The 22,646-nt window shown below is 39.6% G+C and overlaps 1 protein-coding gene across 1 annotated transcript; it reads right to left on the minus strand.

The window, feature by feature from the left end:
• Positions 1-19,464: 19,464 nt before the first annotated feature.
• Positions 19,465-22,261, minus strand: LOC120290593 (G-type lectin S-receptor-like serine/threonine-protein kinase At1g61370). The gene is made up of 7 exons (XM_039306909.1): positions 20,962-22,261; positions 20,784-20,891; positions 20,524-20,696; positions 20,231-20,441; positions 19,868-20,105; positions 19,631-19,781; positions 19,465-19,548 (listed from the first exon to the last, which is right to left on the minus strand). The coding sequence occupies exons 1-7, from the start codon at positions 22,259-22,261 to the stop codon at positions 19,465-19,467; spliced, it is 2,265 nt and encodes a 754-aa protein (XP_039162843.1).
• Between the last annotated feature and the right edge of the window lie 385 nt (positions 22,262-22,646).

Below are 22,646 nucleotides of genomic sequence, written 5' to 3' on the forward strand. Positions count from 1 at the left end.
TCCTTCGCTACATGGTCCGTCGCTCCTGAATCCACGGCCCACAAAGAATTAGACTCAGTTAAGAACACAGAACTCGACACAAAAGTAAAGTTCTGAAAAGTACAAGGGGTGCATACCTTCTTTGACTCACAACAGTCGCGAGCATAGTGACCCTTCTTGTCATAGTTGTAGCATTTCACCCTTGCAAGCTTCTTCATACGAGGACGCTTTCCTCTTTCATGTTGGTTAAACTTGGGTTTCTTCCCTGAAGGACCTTCTTCCTTGCCTTTCCCTTTATCAAACCAGTTAGGGCGCTTGCGCTTGGAGCTCGAAGCTCCATTTGAGCTAGAATTAGCATGATAGAGTTCTGCATCCGGCTTAGCCGCCAAGAGGCGGTCCTCTTCCAGCTCAAGATGGCGCACTGCATCCTCAAAAGATTTGATATTTTCATTATGGGTCAGGTGCACATTCATATGCTCCCAACTCTGAGGCAAGGAACGAATCACTACTTGCACCTGCTGCTCATCTGTGAGGACATGGCCAGCATCTTTCAGCTCATTTATCATGTTTGACATCTTTCTAAGATGTTGCTTCATGGTCTGACCATGAGGCTTCTTATAGGAGTCAAACCTAATAGTGAGATGTCTCAGTCTGGTCACCGAAGTATGACCAAATCTAGTTGCCAATGCCTCCCACATTTCCTTGACATTGTCAAAACGCCTAAACTCTCGCATGACGTCATTTTCCATGCTGCTCAGCAACGTGATGCGAGCAAGAGAGTTCTTTCGTTTTCATGCAGCAAAAGCTTCATTATCTCTTTTGTGCTGTGCAGTATTTCCTTCTTCAGGTTCTACCATGGTCAGGTTAAGAGCCTCAAGTGCCTCTTGCTCTTCCAGCACATATTGGATTTTCATGTGCCATATCTCATAGTTGTCACCATTGAGCTTTTCACCTTTGTTCAGCTCGGCAACTATGCTCTTCGTGGCTGAAGCCATTGATCTGAACACATTAGACATATATGCACGAATTATTAATGCCTATCATTTATGCATCCCTATTTGCATAGACCCATCATATTAATGAATAATTTCAAGTAAGGCTTCAGAATCAAAAGGTCACTATGTTTCCAATCATCCTCCAAAATCTTAACTTAAAACTATCATTAATATAATTGTCTTATGCAAAATAAATTCAATGAAGTTACAAAAAACTTCTATAACTACCCACAGCTAACTACCCACAACAACCAACAATAACAGAAAGCAACAGATAATTGACTTCCAATAAAACAATAATGCTTTCAACTAATACAACAAAGATATTGGTTGCTACATCAATAACAATTAGGTAGTAAACATTACATAATTATGTCCACAAAGCACACTTAACATAAATCAGTCAATACAACTAACACAAAGTCAGCACACGAACTGGGAAAGATCATTTTTTGTTCAATTTCTTGATCTTTTCCCTTGTAACAATGCAGTAATATTCATTTACAAAATCTATCACAATTTTCTTATATGAAGCAACTCCGTTGACATCACATATGCAATTCAACACATCTTGCCATTCAGGTGGAAGAGTGTTTATGAAAAATCGCACCATCTCTGACTGTGGCATAGGACGACCATTCCATATAACCTGTTGAATCTTCCCATTGACCTCAAGGACATGATCAATTAAGTCTTCACTCTCCCATCGATGATCAGTCAGCTCAGCTATCAACTTAGACAGCCTATCTTTTTGTTCATCGGTAACTGCGCGAATAGGTGTGCGCAACCTCAGGGGAGGCATTGTTCATGCAACAAATGCAGAACTGTTCCTGCAACAAATGCAGAACAAATAAGGGATCACAAATAATCCACATAGACTTAATTGAAAAAGAAACACATTCTTTTCCTCTCTTTTTTTTGTCAACGGTCAACAGTCAACGGGTCAATGGTCAGGTCGTCGGTCGTCGGACCGGACAATCCGGTCGGACCGGAAAGACCAGTTCGGGCGAACCGACGGCACGTGCCGCGCTCGTGCGCGGGATGACGTCACGCAGACGTCAGCCGGCACGTGCCGCACGCGTGCCGGGCATCCGCGGTTTAGGTCGGGTCGTCGGTCGCCGGTCGGGTCGCCGGCCGGTGACCGCCCGGCCAACCGTCATCGATGACGTCACCCTAGCGGTTACTGACCGTTGGGTGACGTCATGCTGACATCAGCACGCGTCGGTCCGCCGACCGGTGCGTGCCGGTTCGCCGTTGGCGTCGCGCACGTGCCGGTTCGTCGGCCGGCGCGTGTGGCGCACGCGCTGGGCGAGCCAGCGCTTCCGGGCGTGTCACGCCCATGCGTAGTAGCTTCTAGCCGCGCGTGTGGGCGCGTGCGGCGTCTCCCGGCGGCGTTCGACATATCGCCAGACTCGTCTCGACGACCCTTTTCTCCCTATGCCATCAGGATTTGATTTTGACTTACAAAAACTCGGAAAAATGGGCAAACAGCGCTCGGGTGTCGGGATTTCTCGCCCTGATCCGTACGGCCGAATTACTTTCGTGAAAAATCAATCAAAAAACATCAAACAGGTCGGGAAAACGTGAACTAGGGCTCTGATACCAATGTAGGGAATAACGGATCTCCAAAAAGCGGATTCGACACTAAATCGAACCCCTAAATCAATGCGGAAGACGAGCCCGAGAAAACAACACGTATCACCGATCCTAAAGCACACCACGGATTCGAGCGTACCTTTTTAGCCACAGATTAAACATCGACGCCGTTAGAGGAAGAGAAACTTAGTCCTATTCGATCCGGTGAAGCAAATTCGCCTTCGTGCTTCACTGTTTTCCTTTTGAGAGAGAAAGCGAGAGAGAGAGAGCGTGAGAAGAAAAAGACGTACGTTTACTTTCTTTTTTTCCAACAGGTGTCTTCTCTCTCTCTCTCTTTTATACGTCCCTCCATCCACGGGCCCTATTCCCGTGGGCCGGGCTTTTTGGGCCCAACTTGGGCGGATGGGCCTTAAGCCCATCGCTAATAAAACCTTCAAACATAATATTCAAGATTGCGCGCAAGAAAAGAAATCCCCTTCAGGGCTTGGATGTCTTCTTCAAATCCTAATCCTTTAATTGGTTGGCCAACAAAGAGAGTAATTCATTGGACTCTCTGTGGTAGCACAAAATAGGAAATAAAATAAAATAAAAACAAGGGCTTCTTTCCTTTTGTACCTGCGAATCCTTGTTGAAGTAGCACACGGTGGGGCTTAGGGTTAAAGTTGTTGACCCTGGGCACAATATAAAGGGATGTGGTTTTTTCCTTGAAGAAAAAGAAGAAGCCCCACAAAGCCGGAGCGGCATACAGATAAAAGCCAGACGGGGGTCCTCTTGAAAATCTATAGAGCACAAGAGGAGACGCACGAAGAAGAAGCCACCCAAAGCGAGGAAAGACAAACACGCTGAGTTTTATTTTGGGGGTACGTAGAGGGCTTGAACATTAGTGATTTTATGCGGTGAATTTACATTGTTTCTTGGTAAACATTTTGGATTTTGGATTAAATTTAGGTACGAGAAACACTCAAGTGTGTGAGCGATTGTAACTCTGATTCTCCAATTATAGTGTATTACTCTGATTCTCTAATCATAGTGGATTATTTGCTGTTAGCTCTTTCCGTAGATGTAGATACCGATACTCAAATCAAATAACGTAAATTTCTTATATTCTTATTATTTCTCATTTATTTCTCTGATAATTTCACGTTGACATAAATTGTAAAATCCCGTCGTTGTCGCGTATTATATTTCTAACATAAATTGTCGACCATAATAAATTTTTTGTAGTAGCCTAAAAACTGATTTGATTGTGCTTGCAGGGGTCCGAACACTATATCGATCAAAACTTATGTCCACTTTTAGGCGACATTTATATTTTTGCCTATGACTTCGTGTTGATTAATTGATGAATTTTGAAATCCGATAGTAAGTAAACAATTTTTTTCTTTTCAATCGGGCTTTGATCCGGAGCATCTAAGACCAGACCCAAACGATGGAGCAAATTTTTTCGTGATTTAGGACTACGCCATTGATCAAGCTTAGTATGTCTAGCCTCGATTTGTTCGATGAGCATGGATCAATACTCGATTTAATAGTCAATCTACTCCGAACAAACTATGCGATCGCTTATTGACACTGCGAGCTCAAGTCAGTCGACGTGTACTACTCGTGGGCAAGAACAGTGGAAACCGCCTCTTCGATGGAGGGGCATTGACCACGCCATGACATCGAAGAGAGGAGTTCTTGCTTGAATCCGAGTCCATGATTCATGATCATTATCGATGCGTCCACGGGTGCCCGGCTCCATGCAATGATTTGCCTACCCAGAACCCCTTTGCTTCAGCATTCTCATCGATCTCCTTTGCTTCTCAGTTTAGCCAAGGGATTGGCGATCATCTCCCATGTCAAGCACGACGGCTTTAGCTCTGGAAGAAGCTATGCTATGGCTGCGACAGAAGAAATTCAGTCAAGAGAAACACCTTTAGATGTGGCCAAACATTCGCAGCGATGGTACATTGAAATGAAGCAATGATCATTGTTTTTCTGGCGTTTTAGCGAAGTGCTTCAAGAAAAGTTGTGAACGTAGTTGCTGATGATGATCTAAACAGATGAAGATCATCCGGAACCACTTGGGACATGTTACATGTTGGGCCTATCCACAGCGTGGTCCGGCATGCAGAGAAGGGCCCACGTGCACGCATCAAATCACCTATGATGGCGAAAAGGCATCCTTAATAACCTCGTCAATTAGGTGATGATTGTCATATTACACAACTGCCTAGTCAGTTGTCGCCTTTGCCCTGGCCTGGGGGAGCCCTTGCTAGGGCTCACCCTCACTCGGCCAAGCCTCTCTTGCGATGGGCGAGGGCAAGCCTCACCTAGTCATGATTGGTGTCTAGTTACCAGCAAAAAAAAGAAGAAGAGAAAAAAAATAGAAAAGAAGAGAGGAAAAAATCATAAAAATTAATAAAAACTAAAAATATTAAAATATTATTAAAAATTATCTACGTTAGCGTCAGTAATATCACGTAAGCTCGCATCTACATCAGCAATATCTAGTCAAAATTGACCTGAATGACTGAATTAATATTGTATCAAAACATTTTAAACTAAATTAGCATTATCAAAAGATTTATAATTAAATTGACATAAATACAATAGGTATAAGACTTTTTCCGACATTTTTTTTTTATGCTAAGGGTGCATTTGGTAATATTTCTATTCAAAAATTGTTTTAGGGAATAGAAATAGAAAAAACTATTTCTGTTCCGGAGAACAATTTTTGAACGGAAGAACGCGTTTGGTAACTACACAAAATTTCTGCTCCTGGAATAGAAAAAAATAGAAACACATATTGGTAAACTTGTATAATTTTTTCTGTTTCTTTTAATATTTTAGTTTTTTTATTTTTTTTTTTTTTTTTTTTTTTTTCTTTCTTTTGGTCGGTTGCCGGCCTCGACAATGGCCAACGAGGGCTGGCGGCTTTGCCTAACCACGGCGATGCTCCGGCGAGGTCGCTGACGCTCAACGACCGGTTGGTGGCCCAGCGAGGCCGAGCCAGCGACCGACCAAAGAAAAAAAAAAAAGAAAAAACAAAAAGTTTATATTATTTCAGCTCACTAAACCACCTCTTCAGCTCTAGCAAAAGATTATATGTATCTCAATGCAATATATGTCACGCCCCGAACCTCGAGCACGTGCTCATGCCTCTCTAGTCGATAAAATGTTGTGACCTCCCATGACTAGTTACCGACCCTTTTCGTTTTATTACACATGCGGAAGCGAACAATAAATCCCCTGACAGTAACCATCTTGAGATAGAAAAGTAGGACAACAGATTCACAGCAAACATGCTTTTATATTTGCATAGAGTCATGTTCAAGGTCTATGACCAAAAGACTATAAAAACTAGCATTCCAAAAAGAAGTGGTCCTAACTAACCTACACTTTCAATCACCTCCTCTCAGCTCCAGGTCCTCCACTCGATGACCTTGAAAAATTTAAGCCCATGACGGGGTAAGATATAAATCTCAGTGAGTTCGCACGCTAAACCCCAATTAAGAGGGGAATATGCCCAGAAGCGTCCTAACCACACAATCACACATTTAGCATAGAGGACTTACCTCGCCTCAATTCCATCCTATAAGTCAGTACAATTCAAATACTCAATTAAACAATTCAATTCAAATCCACCATCAATCAATTGATTCATTCGACTCCATGTCATCAATGTTATCCATAAATTCTGTCAATTCGAACACTGTTCGCCTAAGCTGAAATAGATATACTCATATATCATTACTCCCCAAAGCTAATGTCTAAAATTTGCTCACCGAAGCTGCTAGATGATATGTGCTCACCGAAGCTGATATCTAAAGTGCTCACCGAAGCTGCTAAAGCATTATTGCTTTGCCATTGCTCACCGAAGCTGCTAGAGATCTATAATGATATTAATGCTCCCCAAAGTTGTTATAGATCCATATTGCTCACCTAAGCTGATCAATGCTCACTTGAGCTGAAATGGTACTTAAAACCCACTCTTGGTGTCAACACCCGACACCGGTATTTTCTAATTAAAATACCTATATGTCACAATCATCACTCAATTCAACAATACTGCATTCAATTGTATAAACTAAACATATCATTGAAATCAGCAAGAAATTTTGGTCACCGGCTCTCCCGACCTAATTTCCGGAAAAATAATTGATAATTAATTAATTTCGAAAATTAATTAAATAATTCAATTTAATTTCTAAAAATACTAACCTAGGCCAAAATTATTAAATTAAGCACCAATATGGACTCAGAAAATACCCGAACCCTTCTAGATAAATAGTACAATTTATTTAGGCCTTAGCTAAACCATGTTAATCATCTAACATGCTCGATTAAATAATTAAATTTCTAATTTAATCTAACTAACCACCTAATTCCTAATTTAATTAAACTAAACACTCCTTAGACGTCATTAGCCTACTAAGAAGGGTTTAGTGCATAAAGTCACCGGTTTATTGCGGAAATCGGTTCATCGCGATGACGGCACGATGGTGGCCGAAATCCAAATTTTCGGCTGCGTTGGCGAATACTCAGACCGGACCTGGAATTGGCCCAACAAATCTCAGCCCAAGTTGAGATTTATTCTTGAGTTGGGCTGGACCAAAAACTGACATTGCGGGCTGGGCTTGATCTGACTTCAAGATGGGCTTGCGGGCTTCTTGGGCTGCTGACTTGAAACCTGCTGGGCTGAAACGATCCAGCAAAGCCCGCAGCTGAGACTGAACACTTCGGTGGACTGTGGGCTCGATGAAACTCGCTGGGCTGCTGAACCGGTGGAATGGGCTACACGAAAATGAAAGCAAGCTGGCGGAGAAGACACGAAGGAGTTGGCGACAAAAGGGGGTCAACTTCGGTGGGGGTGCAGCTGATTCGGAGAGAGAGAGACGGGCTGTAGAGAATTGAGGGTGTGGGCGTTGCTTCGGTGTTTTGTGGCTTCGTTTGCTGAAGACTGACCGAAGAAGACACAGCGGTGGAGATGAAGACACGAGGCAGAAGATGCTGGTCTGTGGTGCAGCGGCCAAGGAAATGAAACGGTGGTGTGTTGGCGTGAGAGGAGAGGGGTCAACGAGAGAGTGTAAATGGAGAGAAAACCATGCTTCGGTTTGCTCGAAGGGAAGAGGAACAAAAAAAAAAAAAAAAACAGAAATAGAAACAGAAGAGAAAAGGTTGAGAGAGAAGCCGAAGGAAATGAAAATAAAACCAGAATAAAAGGAAATGTGGGGATGGGTTGCTCGATGAAGATGAAGACCGGCTGAGCTTGTCCCACAAGCTGGATGAGAGAGAGAGAGGCCAAAAAGTCTTGATGCTTGGCCATTTAATTAAATGCTTGTTCCCCCTTTTGGTCATCAAGCATATGTCAATGTTCCTTAATTCTTTCTTACTTAAAAATCCATAAATAATCAAATTTTGGTGCCAAAATGCAGCCCTCCTCTCTTGATCCGAATTTCTTTTAGTTAATACTTCAATTTCATCTTCAATTTCTCAAATTCGAAGTCCAATTTCGTCGAAGAAAAATCCCACACTTCCACAAATTCTCATCACCTAGTAGCTCGGCTTGGAAGTCGAAATTTCCTTGAAATGAGCTAAACCGAATTTCCGTTCATTTTCCAAATCATCCGAATCGATTTTTCGTAAAAATCTCGAAATCTCCAAAAAATTATTCGGAGGATGAGTTGACGTTCCTAAAATAGCTCATGACACCACAGAACTTTCAATTTCTGAAATCGGGTTCAAATTTGTGGTTATTTTCAATCCAACGGGCTTTTAGCGTGACTTAATCTACCGAGTAACTTTTACGAATTTTTGGTGCAATTGACCCGTGATCGATTTATCTCGAGTCACAATGTACATCTTCGACACATTGGCGACTCTTGATTGTCATGAAAATCTCAATGTTTCAATTACAGACACAAGGTACACAAAACGTCAGAAAATCAATTTAGTGCCGATCGATGAGAATTTTGCAATCAAGTGGAATCACCCAGACTCTAATCACATATCTCGGTTGAATCAATTTATTTCTGATATCTGATCGATTCTGACAGTGTCGTAATGACCCTTGCAGATTAACACGGTCGAGCAGTCGATTCCTAGTCGAATTCTCAAGTCCATTGCATTTAGATTCATTAATTGTTTCCCTAGATAGTCCAGTTATTTCGTGAGTGATCAGCTCAGAGAATAACACTATCAGCGTGTCGACGAAATGCTTGATTTATTTAATCGAAAACGAAATTTGAAAATTCAGGCTGTCAAATATATCATTTGACTTGCGATGGCATTTCCTAAAAAACAAGTTAATGACACTTCGCTTAATCTGTTTAATGTCTTGAAGTTCCAAATAATCCTATTGGGAAGGAATGATGAGGATAGAAGAAGCAACGATAAGGGATCTTATTCGGGTTCGAGCAGCAAGAGTAGCCTGTCGAGGGATGGAAGTGTTACGTTGATGGACAGAAGCAGAGTTGGTTCTTTCATGATGGAAACATTTGTCATTCTCACAAAACGAGCGCAAGTTTGTCTAATGGAAGCACGTCTTCGGTCCATGAGACGAGCAAAGACAGCAGAAAATATTCCTTGAGCCATAAGAGCAGCGAGAGATCGTTCGACGGAATTGATCTTTCCAGTCCAAAAGGAAGCAGCAGATGCAGCAAAACTCGGTCACCACATCATGCTCTGCTCATTTTGGGGGACGATGACACGGGAGGTTCACGGGATCGGAGCTTCTATCAGCAGCACAGCAGCCACGGCATATCAAGAGGCGATGGCATCATCTCGTGCAGGCGGCACACACTTTATCCGGAGAAATCGTTTCCCAGCTTCAAGCCCCACTTGATGCCAACAGGCGCAGATATCGACACAAGAAATTTAAACCCGGACGCCTTGAAGCCGCTCCTTGCTTCTAGTGGCAAGGTGACGACAAGCTGCCAGCATCCTCGACCCTCTCGGTCGATCTGGTGGCGGGGTACGGATGGAGAGATACGACGCACAGAAGAAGTAGCGAGCAGACTTCCGCCGGTACAGCGCCGGGGGAGGAACCATGCGTGGTTCTTCTCCATCACGATCAGTCGCGAGCCCTCCGCTTCTGTCTCCATGGCCCCCAGCCCCTTCATTTAAAAAATATATGACGTAATATTCCGGATTTACGACATATTTTCTAGTTAGTTTCTCTTTTGGCTGGGCCACATTTTCTTTCTAGAAATCAACTAAAAATTTCTATCACACTGAATATATTAAATTAGCGATTCGTCTTATTTATCTTATTGAATTTTTCAGTGAATTTTTATTTATTTGGATGAGGAAGAGAAATGGGATCTTGTATACATCGACGGTTCAAAGTATAGAAAACTAATTACTATTCAATTTAATGGCAAAAATTTTGACAAAAAAATTAATGGCCATAATTGAAGGGGTAAAAATGACATTTTACTTATTAGTGCATACCGATGATGAAGACCCGGTTCGCTTTCCCTGCCCGGATCATCGTCTCGCGGGAAAGGGGGCGGGAATGGGGACTTGCGGGGCCCACCCCGCATACGTTGAGTAGTTTTTTGAATTTTTTATTTTATTTTAATGGTGTCATTTACTTATTATGTTATTGTCTGCTACTTTTGCTAATCACCCTCTATTTTTCTACGGTTATTTTAGATATCGTGTGATTGTAATTATTTCTATAACATCATTACTAGGTGATTAATTTTAAAGGCTTATAGTGATTTGAAAACAAAAGAATAGCATTTGTGCTTTTTTTATTTTTATTTTGTCGGATTATTATTTTTTCTACTGGCAAAATCACGTATTTTTTTTTATACGAGCGTGTCCATTAATGTTAGCATCTCTTTTTATGATTTCAAATGCCTAAGTTTGCCATCATCGGCAACAATGTAAAGTTGTTCATTCTTTTCAGTCCGTCTTCCTCGATGATAGTCCTAATACCCTTAATAGTTATGCGTGTGCGTATATATTCATTGGTATATAAACGTGTCATGTTCCATTAGCTAGTGAAGAGAATATTGACATGAAAGGGCTGTGACACGTCAAAGGAAAAACAAAAAAAGAACTAGAAAACATAGAGAGAGAGAGAGAGAGAGAGAAAAGCAAACAAATTTGGTCATTTTTTTCATCCCCTGATTATCTTGTTGCTTCCATGAGTATAAACATTTGACTAAAGCATATCATCGGATGGAATTTTCTGATAAGATGGTGGTCTTGCGATCAAAATAGTTATGGTTCAAATTGAATGTTTTGTCATCATTTTAAGAACGCTCAATTCATTTAATGTGAACGATTTTTGAAAAAAATTCCTAACCCTAAAGATGACCGTTTATACCACTTAAAAAAATGAATCAACGAAAATTAATTTCATTATCTACCAAAAAGTATAAATATAAATTATTGTTGTTGATGAAATTTATTTTCATTTATTAATTATTTCAGATGACATAAACAATTATTTTTCAGACCATTGATTATTCGTGAAACAAAGCTTTCATCTATTTAATTTAGTCTCACAATTTTCGTGGTAAACTCAAGAAAATGGCAATCTTCGAATGCATGTTATTAGAACAAGGAAGGACCTTCTGTGAGGATAGTGTCGATCCTGTGGCAACAGCCCATCAGCTCTCTTCAATGGCGGGAGGAATATCATGAGCCATCGCTTTCCAATTCTACAATCTTTGCGCACCAATCCCTCCTTATTCCTCCAATTCTGTATTAGTGGTCCTTGCTGGTGTCACTGGCGAGAAATATCACAGCACTGCTCGGAAGAATTATACTTATATCGTAACCAAAGTGGTGTTGTTCTCCAAAATCAATTTTGTTGTATATACTGAGGAGTGCAATACATTTTGCGAGAGCATAACTTTCATCTATTCATTTTAAATCACTCTTAACCAAAAAGTTTACCGTGGCCGGTATACTTATTAGAGTAGTACTAAACCTTGTAAAATCAAGCCAGTCTCGGCATTTTGCTCTAATAGTTGAAGTTGTATTGTTGCTCTAATAATGAATCAGCAAATGTTGCCATGAGGTTAGACCATGAGAATATGGATTTCCCATGTTTCAATGATAAGTATTTCCACAATTTGTAAATTACAAAGTAATATCCTATTTAGGTTTCAGTCGTTTCATTTGGTAAGCATCACTAGATTTCGGTCCTTTCAATTGGAAGGCAGTACATGCTCATTGAAAGAAACTGAGCGATTAAATGATGAATCGACAAATTTGTCATAATGTTGAGCAATGAGATATAAGATATTTTATTATATAATTCCATTCTTTTGTGACTATGAACTCAAAGTGCATTTTTATAATGAGAAATGAATAATTTATAAAATATTTTCATAAATTTAATCTTTTATATTGTTTAAAAAAATACAAAATATGTTAGGCCTTAGGATCTTGATAAGCAACCCCATAAGTTATGGTTCCTTTTTTCCTTGGGACACACATAGAACGCTAAACATGTATATGACGGAATAACATACATATATGATTGATGTTGCGATGATAAAGAAGTCTTATGCCGTTTCAAATTAAGGTGATGCATTTTAAAATCATATCGCCGATGATACACAACCAGACCAAAACAAACAATATTAGATAAGATCACCCAAAATGAAAGTTTACTTCCACATGCTAACCCACAACCATTAATATTTGTTTTAGTACTTAGAAAAAATTACGAAAATACTTAGCAAAACGAGGGGCAAAAAAAAAAAAAAAAAAAGAGAGAGATAGAGTGAGTGTTAAAAAGAGATGGGTTAATACCATGAAAAATTCCAAATTGATATACCTATTACAAATTTACCCCAAATTAACTTTTTTACTACCAAAGTACATTTTTGACAAATTTACCATAAACTAATACTCATGTGAAAAATTTACCATATATTAGTTTTCATAAATTTTACTATCAAATTGCTAAGTTGGATGACATGTAACAGTTCATTGATATATAAATTTGAGATTTTATTCTTTGTTAGTCACAGTTGTACCAGTTTTGTGATTTTTTGTGATATTAATCCAATTAACGGAAGATATATTTATCACAAATGTATCAGTTTGGGATTTTTGACGGTCAAAAATTAATTTTGGATAAGTTTATAACAAATGTACCGGTTTAAAGTTTTTTTGATCATTTGGAGTAAATTTATTATAAGTTTACCTATTTTGGAGTTTCTGGTAGTCAAAAAATTAACATGAGAATAAATTTAGGGTTTTTTCGTGATATTAACCCCTGAAAAAATAGAGAAAATTGTGCAAATCAACTGTCCACTCACTTGGCAACAATTGGTACAATAATATTGCGTTTCCTCCATATGGCTATCGCTTGTCATAATGAAGGGCATATCGCAAGGGCAGAAGAAAGGTGTCGAGACGCTCCAAATCATCTCTCTCGCTGCTCAACGATGGACGTCGCTGTAAGAGTTTTTCTAATTGTGGACTACATTAATTGATATTGTAATTTACCGTTTAACGTTTACCGTTTTACGGGGTTTGGTCTAAGGTGAGATAGAAGGTTTCTTAATTAGTCTAATATGGGTGGCTAGTGTGGGCGAGTTGAGCCCGGCCCGTAATGAGAGGGACCTATTGAAAACTCTATAAATAGTCTTTCTCTCCTCTAACCCTAATTCTCACATGTATCCTCACCTAAGGAGCGTTTACCTAATGCTACACGTGAGGGGGGGCGCCTCATTGAGCCGGTGATACGGAGGCAATAGAGGAGAAGGACTTGCGCGTGGAACATGTGTTTCCGCATTCCGCTTGAACAAATGGATTCCAAAAAAAGGTGCCAATTCTTTCTACTCAATTATGCATGTTCTTGTTCTAGTTATGGAGATTTTAGGGCTACACAATTTGTGTCCAACATGTGGTATCAGAGCAACCATAACCCTAGAACTTGAACGCATAAAGGTTTTGCCCTAATCTGTACGGACTAGCCCTAATTAGTACGGATCTTGCCCTAATTTGTAATTTTCGAGATTTTTTGTTCGATAAAAATAAAATAAAATCATATATTCGGATTGGGCTCGACGAGATGAGCAAGACGGTCGGCGGCGCGTCGCCGGGGGAGGCTGCACGCGCCCCCACGCGCGGCCACGCGCCGCCTGGGCGTCGAACGAGCGCCGCGCGTGAGATCCACGCGCCGCGCAGTCAGGCGGCGCGTGAGGGCGCGTGGATAGTCGGATCGGCGCGTGGATGGCGGCGTTGGACTCGTATGGTGATTTCCTATCTCATGGTATTTTTATTTTATATGTTTGATAATTTTATGGATGTGAAAATACATACGGAATCCTAAATACGTGTATTTTTAGTGTATTTTGCGTATTTTTCTTATATTTTCTGTGAAATTGGAAATATAAGTGTTGGGTTACAAATATGTTATCACATAAACATTATAATGTGTGATTCATCAATAAAAATCAAACTTTATTATGAACTAAAGCTGGCTTAATGAGATACAATCATTATGGATAGTAATTGAGCTATGTATTGAGCTGATGAGAAACAAGATGAGTTATGAAACTTTTGTACTCCTTGACACGGTGGTAATTTTTGAATGATGGATATCTTAAGAACTCGTGACCAAACTGATTGTACCGATTAACATATCTCGCTGTATGTGGGTAATGCATGTCGATTAAGTTACTTTGCATATTGTACATGAACTCATCCTGGTCACTTGTTAATGTCTATCAAGTTGAATATTTTTATGGTTAAGGAGTATGACAACATCTACGCAGAGCAATATCTACTATTAAATTTTAGATATTTTGTTCTCTGGTTTGACTCAATTTATAGGCCATTGGTTGAAGTAATGATATTTATTACTCAAAAATTGATTAATAAATCGCTTAATGGCCTTGAGTCATGTTTTGCCGTATGAAACTCATAAGCAATAGTTGATTAGTTGTTAAGCTTGTCGATATGGTGTACCCCGTATTACTATTGATGTTAATTTGTGAGAGATATTTTAGATCGCATTCTTTTATGTTGTTGTGGTAATATGTAATTGGGGTGCATAAGAGATGTTTTATTCTCTGTTATGGGAAGTTTCTTGTGTTACTGTGATCAATGATCTCATTGGAATTTGTATTTCAGGTTCGCTGTATATATATTTATATATATATATGATTAATTTTTTATTAATGAATAAAGCAATGTAATTAGCATGATATGTGATTTTGGTGATATGATGCCCCTATCACTAAAGTTAAAATCACATATATATGATGTATGTGAGGAGTAAAGCTTATATCCCTGGTATGAGAGAATTTCAATGATTCAATTAAGTAGTGACCGCCAAAGTGGCACACTTGATTGGGTTTGAGAAATTTCGGTCTCGTATGATGATTGGGATGTCTCCTGGTCTAATGCGTAATCATACTCCCAAAGGAGGTGATTGTGTATTAGTTCATGGAGGGATACATGATAGTGTGGTGGAGGAGTGATCGATTCTAGTGATTCATATGCCCAAAGGTGATGAATTCACGAAGAATTGGAACATATTCTCATAACTCTTATCATGTGGGGAGTGTACAATTGCATGTCATGTATTCTGCCCAAAGGTGATTATATGATTTTGCATGTAACTCTCTGGATGTGTACTTGTACGTCAAGTTACACAATACTCACATGATGCTAATTATATACTTGCTTGTTTTTCAGTCATCTTTTCTCGTAAATGGTAATTCCGTCATCATTGAGGTTTTTACTGCTTCAAATTTTAAGTTGTGGACATATGATTTGTTGCTTGAGAAAAGAGCAATTGAATTTGCTTATTGTCCATGAAGCGTTCCATTATGGAACACTTGAAAAGAGATTTTCCTGCGGACTGCACTGCTATAAGATGAATGAAGCCTTAGTTGCTTGAAATTTTGTCTTGTCTGATATTGAAATTAGGACACATCTGCAAAAATTGTGTTTAAATCCTAATGACATATACATCTTGTATATGATTAAAAGGTTGTTAGGTTTAACAATGGTAATGAGTATTTTGGCAAGTATGACAATGCGAAATAACTTAAAGGGTCATTTGTCAAATACTTGGTAGATTCTGGGGTGATAATTTAATTACTATACCTGAAAATTCTGACAGAAAGATTTGGGCGAAAGGCATAAATGCGCCATATTGAACATGGTGATAAGTATGATTAGTAAGACTAATTTATCTGGTTTTTTGTGGGCTGATATTATGAAAGCAATTTTTTCATATACAAAATGGGTATTAATTTTATGACCCTAAAGAATGTACAAGAATTATGGAATCATATACTGTAAAGTTTCTACAGTTTGACGAGGATAGCTGCTCTCAGACTATTAAAGATAATAGTATGATGAATGTTACTGTATCTTTGTCTTTGCCTATATAAACAATTGTGGTACAGACAATTGTGAAATCTCCTGTACCATAGACTAAACTTGTTGAGGTTTAAGGTACCATTCTTGATATAGTTTATAATGAAATTTCTTAAACCTCTCAAGTGCAGAATGAAGTGGTTGCAGCTTTATTAAGGAGATTTGTTAGGGAAAGACGATCAGTTATACCATCAGACTATATAGTCTATTTGTGAGAGCATGATTATAATATCCACTACATGGTTGTTTTAACAACATAAATAAATGTTGTTTCTTATCCTCAATCAGGTATGTGATTAGATGCCATAAAAGGCGATATACAATCTATGAAACATGTTTGGAAACTTACTGACTTGTCTAAAGATCACAAGTTTATTAGTTGTAAATTGGCGTACAAAACTAAAAGAATTTCAAAGAAATATTGTGGAATTTAAAGCCAAATTGGTAACTAAATTTTTAACTCTGAAAGAGGGGTGGATTGTTTATGGTAAAGAAATAATTATTTCTTTAAATATTCTTTCAGAGTGAACGTGGCATTAATAATTTATTTTGATATAAAGTTACGCCAAATAGATACAAAATCTATATTGTGCAACTGGATGATTTTACAGCAGATTTAAATAAACTTGTGTATAGACTGAAAAGTCTTATTCATGGTCTTAAGCAAGTTTCCAAACAATATTATTAAAGTTTCATAGTGTTATTATTTTGTTCAATTGAGAACAAAGTAATTCAATATACTGCAAGGTCAGTGGGAGGAAATTTATTTTTCCTCATACTTTATGTACATGATGTTTTGCTTACAAGTTGTGACCTTGAGACATCTTATATCCTTTGTACTAAGGCCTGTAAGGATTGTTTTTGCCATATTATATTAGATTTTCTCATAGGACATTTGCTAATTGTATATTGGAAATATTCAATATACATCATTGCAAGCCAGGAATTGCTCCTGTTGTTAAGGGTGATGGACTAAATCTATCACATTGTCCTTATTTAAATATTGAGAAAATCTAATTAAATGTTGTACCTTGTGTCAAAGCACTTAAAAGTATAATGTATACTCGAATTTGCACTAGACTAAATGTTGTCTTTGTGACGGGACTTCTAGGTAGATATCAATCAAACCAAGACGCGATCACTGGGTTGCTGCCAAGAAGATTTAAAGGTACTTAAAGAAGACAAGAGATTATATGCTAGTTTATAGACATGTTCAATTCTTGCAGTTAGTAGGGTATTTAGATGTAAACTTTGCTGGCTATTCTGATGACATGCAATCAATAACAGAATATATATGTTAGCAGTAAGTGCAGTAAATAAAGTCTTATGTCATCTTCTGCTATGTAAGCAGTGTTAGTAACATTCTTTTAGGCTGTTACTTGGGCTTTTAGGTTCCAAAACCTCATGACGGAATTGATCGTTTTAACTTGATGGATAGACCCATACAGTTGTATTGAGAACAAATTTGTAGTATTATTTATTTACTACAGATGTCTCAAGGGGTCTAAATATATGGTGGTCAAATATTTTTGACCATAAAGAAGCAGTACAGAAAGGTGACTTATAATATAACATATTTTCACATATGATGTGGTTGCAGATCCACTAACTAAAGGCCTACGCTCATGTGTATTTGAGTGACATGTCATTAGCATGGGCCTAGGAGTATCTTCAGATCTTTTGTTGTTTAGTGGGAGCTATTTTGGCTTCATTCGATAAAGTTCATATCGTGGTTCGTTACACTTAGTAACGGTTTGATATGTATCAACTTTTGCATTCAATAAAATATTTTTGAATGCATTGTTATTATGTTGAATACATATTGATAAAGTCTCAAGGGATTGTATAAACCTTGAGTGAAGGCTAGGGGCATCCGGGCATCCGGTTATTAGCCTTGTGCATATGTCTTGTGATACATAAAGAAATGTTAACCATAAGGACAAGACATATGTGGGTTCATTGGAACCATAAAGCATTCTCTTGTGGCACAAGTTTTTGTGACACCTAAGGTAAGAGAATGGTGACTGACAAATGGGATCTCTCTACAATAGATGTTATCCATTTGCCACACTACCATATTGAATCCATATCAATAAAGTCGAAAGCACTCGTGACCATGGAAGGCTCTGTATGTATATATGCAGTTACCGCCATGATTCAGTGTTTAAGACTTTATGGGATAGGATTGACTATTAAGAATTATCTCTGGACCAATGTGCGCACATAAGGTACGATTTCAATTAATATAGTCCAAGTGGGAGAATGTAAGAGTTTTTCTAATTGTGGACTACATTAATTGATATTGTAATTTACCGTTTAACGTTTACCGTTTTACGGGGTTTGGTCTAAGGTGAGATAGAAGGTTTCTTAATTAGTCTAATATGGGCTGGCTAGTGTGGGCCGAGTTGAGCCTGGCCCGTAATGAGAGGGACTGGCTGGAAACTCTATAAATAGTGCTCAAGTCTCTCCTCTAACCCTAATTCTCACATGTATCCTCACCTAAGGAGCGTTTACCTAATGCTACACGTGAGGGGGGCCGCCTCATTGAGCCAGTGATACGGAGGGCAATAGAGGAGAAGGACTTGCGCGTGGAACATTGTGTTTCCGCTTCCGCTTCAAGAACAATGGATTCCAAAATAGGTGCGTCAATTCTTTCTACTCAATTATGCATGTTCTTGTTCTAGTTATGGAGATTTTGGGGCTACACAATTTGTGTCCAACAGTCGCTGCATCGGCCGGTGTCTGTGTCGTACCGGGCCGCGAGAACCGCCAGCCCAACCCCATCCTCCTCTGCGTGGCGGAAGTAGGAGGAGGACGACGTGTGTTACCTGCTGGACTGGAGCATGCCGCTTGGGGCCCTCATGGCCAACTACTGTGCCTGCAAGGGCTTCCCATATGAGGCCATGCGGTTTGACTACGACAGTGGGCAGGTCTCGGAGGCCAAGTCGGTGAAGGATCTTGGCATGGACAACGAGAACGTCATCTACATCCGGGACAATAAGTTTGGCGGCTAGGGTTAGAACTAGTGTAAGGTATGGGTTTTTAGAAGTCAAAAGAAAAAGAATAAAAGAGACCACCGTGCGAAATAAAAGGAAGAGAGACAGAAGAGCGAGAGCAATTCGAGAAAAGGAAAAAAATATATATATATATATATAGAAGAGAAAGAAGAAGAAAGGGGAAGACGAAGAAGAGGAAATTAACGCCTTACCAAGCTGATTCGACTTACATAAATTTGAATTAACCAAGTTACTAGCGTACACATGCTGCTTCAATTCTATTGCAAAATCTATGTGAGGAAAAACAAATTCAGAATTTCGACCATCATCTTCCTTCGACCACAGAATTCGTCATGGTGTTCACAGAGAAAATACTTTCCCTTTGTGCCTCGTTATCGTGACTTGGATTTCCCCTTTGGAAGGTGAATGTAGGAGGTCTCGGCTGAGGAAGATCTGACTCACCGATCAGCATCAAAACTACGGATAGCATGTTGGGTCGGTCCGTCATTTGGTCCCGCACACAGAAAGCCCCACCTGAATGCATCTCATTGCATCGATGGCGGACAAGTATTAACTATAGCTTCATCCCTTAGGTCTGGTCCTCTATCTTCGCTCCACAATTGCCATGCCTGTAAGAATAAGAGAACATAGGGAGCAGAAATAGCTGAAAAATTATAGAAGATCACTCGAGACTGTACTCCTCACACTTACATAAGAAAGAAGATTGAAATGCTGGCCACGGTAGTATAAGCTTGTGTTCTTTTTGCCAGCAACAATCTCAAGTAGCAACACCCCAAAGCTATAAATATCAGATTTCTCAGAAAATATCCCTCCCATGACGTACTCAGGAGACATATATCCTCTGCAATTAATTATCATGTTAATCAATCAAGTTAGAGAGTTTCCTAATTTAATTTATAATTTCAGCAAGAAGGCTTGAATACTAACAGTGTTCCTACAACTTTGTGAGTATTTAGCAAAACTTGAGTGCCTTCGAAGATCCGCGCTAGCCCAAAGTCCGAAATTCTTGGGTTCATTTTCTCATCCAAGAGAATATTGCTTGCCTTCAAATCTCGATGGATAACTCGACGGCAAGAATCGCGATGCAGATACAGAAGCCCACTCGCAATCCCTTGAATGATGCGGAAACGTGTATCCCAGTTGAGTTCTGCTTTCCTTTTTGAATCTAAGCAAGGAAGAAAGAGAAAGAATTCGTGAACTTAAATACTACTAAGATATATATATATATATATATATATATATATATATTTTCCATCAGCACAAGTATGATTTGAAAAGAGTGAGACCAACCAAACAGAAAGGAATCTAAGCTTTTGTTTGACAAGTATTCGTATACTAAAATCTTTTCTTCTCCTTCGACACAGCATCCCATGAGTCTGACCAGATTTCGGTGCTGAAGTTTCGATATTAGAACAATCTCATTCTCAAACTCCTCCATGCCTTGGCCTGAGCTACTGGAAAGTCTTTTGACAGCTATCTCATTTCCATCATTCAGCATTCCCTGTTTCCGAACTCAAAGACCTATCAGACCTTGGATAATGTCATAAAATTCCCTAAACGAACATCTTAGAGAAGGCTTTTACCTTATAAACGGGTCCAAACCCTCCTTGGCCAAGTTTATTTGTTGCATCAAAGTTGTTAGTTGCAAGAAGTAAGCTACTAAAACTGAACAGCGTAAATTCGGATGCGTCCTTTTGCTTCAGCTGATCTTTCCATGCATTTCCAGGAGACATTTCTCCTGTTTTATCAGTTATATCTGGCCAGTCAAGTGCCTTAGGAATTTGGCAAAGTTTTTAGATTACATTTAATGTGAAATTAAGCATTGGACATGAGCTGCTCGTACCTATTTTGCTGGCTCTCCACTTCCAGAGACCGAAAATAGCAGTTCCAACAAACATGATGCCCAGGATGGTACTTATGCTGATGATAAGTTTTGCTTCTGTCGACATGCCTGACATGAGAAAAGAATTGTAAGATGTGTGAGAAAGTTCAAACGAAACTCGTAGTGAAACTTCTTATACCTGTATTGTCATGTGCGACCCGAATATATACATCTTGCCCAGCTGTTGAAAACTCCTGAAAATCGATGAGATCCTTAGCCCAGACCAAACACCCTATTGGGCGGACATAAGAATAAGCCAAGCAAGAACAATTATTCATGCACCAACTTTGGCATCCTCCTACATCTCTGATGTCTGATAAATATTCCGCAGAATCAGGCACTTTCATCTGGTTCATGTGTACAAAGACATCTTTCTTCACCTGCGTTGAAGGCGACCTGCTTGTGTTCTTCTGGCAGTTCAATTCTGTTTCTCTAATGCACCCCCCGGTCCAAATCCCTATGTTCCATTCTTCTTTTGACCGCGGCGTAAACCCTTTTACGCAATGGCAGATAGGAGAGCTTATTGAGTTGCAGACGCCAAAAGGACCGCAAGTTCCATAAACTCCACAAATGCTGCTCGGTACTATGACATTTTTCAACCAACTATTGGATCCATAATCCCATATCATTAGTGCTAGAATTCCTCCAGGTGAAATGAAGGCATAAGCAAGAAAAGAGTTGTTATCAGAATCAGCAAAGAAATAAGTGGTTCCCTGCTGAGGATCGTGCTGGAGACTGTACCGACTATAGTATGAGGATTCCATTTCTGGCATGCCAATGAATGTCGATTTATCCCATGGTCCACTTCTCCAATAAGAGGTGGAGCCATTCCAAGTGAGAAGTTGCGGCGGAGTCTCTGATGTAATCGCAGTGGTGAAATTTCCCGATGATGGATCGTTGTTGTTTTTCCAGGAAACTAAAACCCGTCTCTCTCCTGTTCTCGTGTTTAGTCCTATCTTCATGTTTGGTAGAATTGTATCAGTTGGATCATCAAAGCTTGCCCATACTTCAGTAGAATTCCAGTCTTGTAGAACAAACTTTCCACCATCTGAAAGCATTGCTGACGTATTATTTGACTGGACAGAAACATTGGTGGACCAAACTATGTACTGTTGTCCATCCACGAGCTTCAAATTCCCATCACCGCCTATTGTTAATTTCGCAGACCGATCTGCCGACGTGAGTGGTGAATCCCTATTGGCCACCCACATGATTTTATCAGGCGTCAAGTTCTTGAACCATATGACAACATACTGGTTTTCCGACCCATTCGGCGTGAAGAAGCCAAGCTCGAAGATTTGGCCTGAGGAGACGAGAGTTTGGTTCTGAAAGAGTGGCTCCGATGTAGTAATATTGTGAACCGCGCCACTGGCTATATGTCTCGCCGGAAGTAGGAAGAAGAAGACCAAGCAAGAGCACCAAGCAATTATGAGTCGCATAATAAGAATGAATGAGCCTGATGAACTCGGCGGCTTCGGTCTAATCTGCCGACAAGAGCACCAAGCAATTATGAGTCGCATAATAAGAATGAATGCGCCTGATGAGCTCGGCGGCTTCGGTCTAATCTGCACTTTCTGCAGATCAAGAATAGATGATCAGGATTTTCTGCTGAGTTCAATGTCGTGGCTCAAGGGTGGCTCTATTTTGGCTGGGTCCGCCTTAGGCCCGGTAACATTAATAATAAGAAATAAAGTCAAAAAGTCAAAATGTCAAAATGTCAACCAACAAGAAGAATATACCAAGAACAAGAAAAGAATGGGGGTTTGGTGCGGGCGTACCGTTCACGAGACGGAGGGCTACGAGATGCCGGTTTCATTCAAAGAC

The sequence above is a fragment of the Eucalyptus grandis genome, chromosome 2 (assembly GCF_016545825.1).
Source record: "Eucalyptus grandis isolate ANBG69807.140 chromosome 2, ASM1654582v1, whole genome shotgun sequence".
In the NCBI taxonomy this organism is placed as follows: domain Eukaryota; kingdom Viridiplantae; phylum Streptophyta; class Magnoliopsida; order Myrtales; family Myrtaceae; genus Eucalyptus; species Eucalyptus grandis.

Coding starts and splice junctions, on each gene's coding strand:
- LOC120290593 (XM_039306909.1), bottom strand. CDS start 22,261: ATGCGACTCATAATTGCTTGGTGCTCTTGCTTGGTCTTCTTCTTCCTA. Junction 20,442..20,523: donor GGTTTGGACCCGTTTATAAG/GTAAAAGCCTTC, acceptor GTTCGGAAACAG/GGAATGCTGAATGATGGAAA. Junction 20,106..20,230: donor CTTAGATTCCTTTCTGTTTG/GTTGGTCTCACT, acceptor TTCCTTGCTTAG/ATTCAAAAAGGAAAGCAGAA.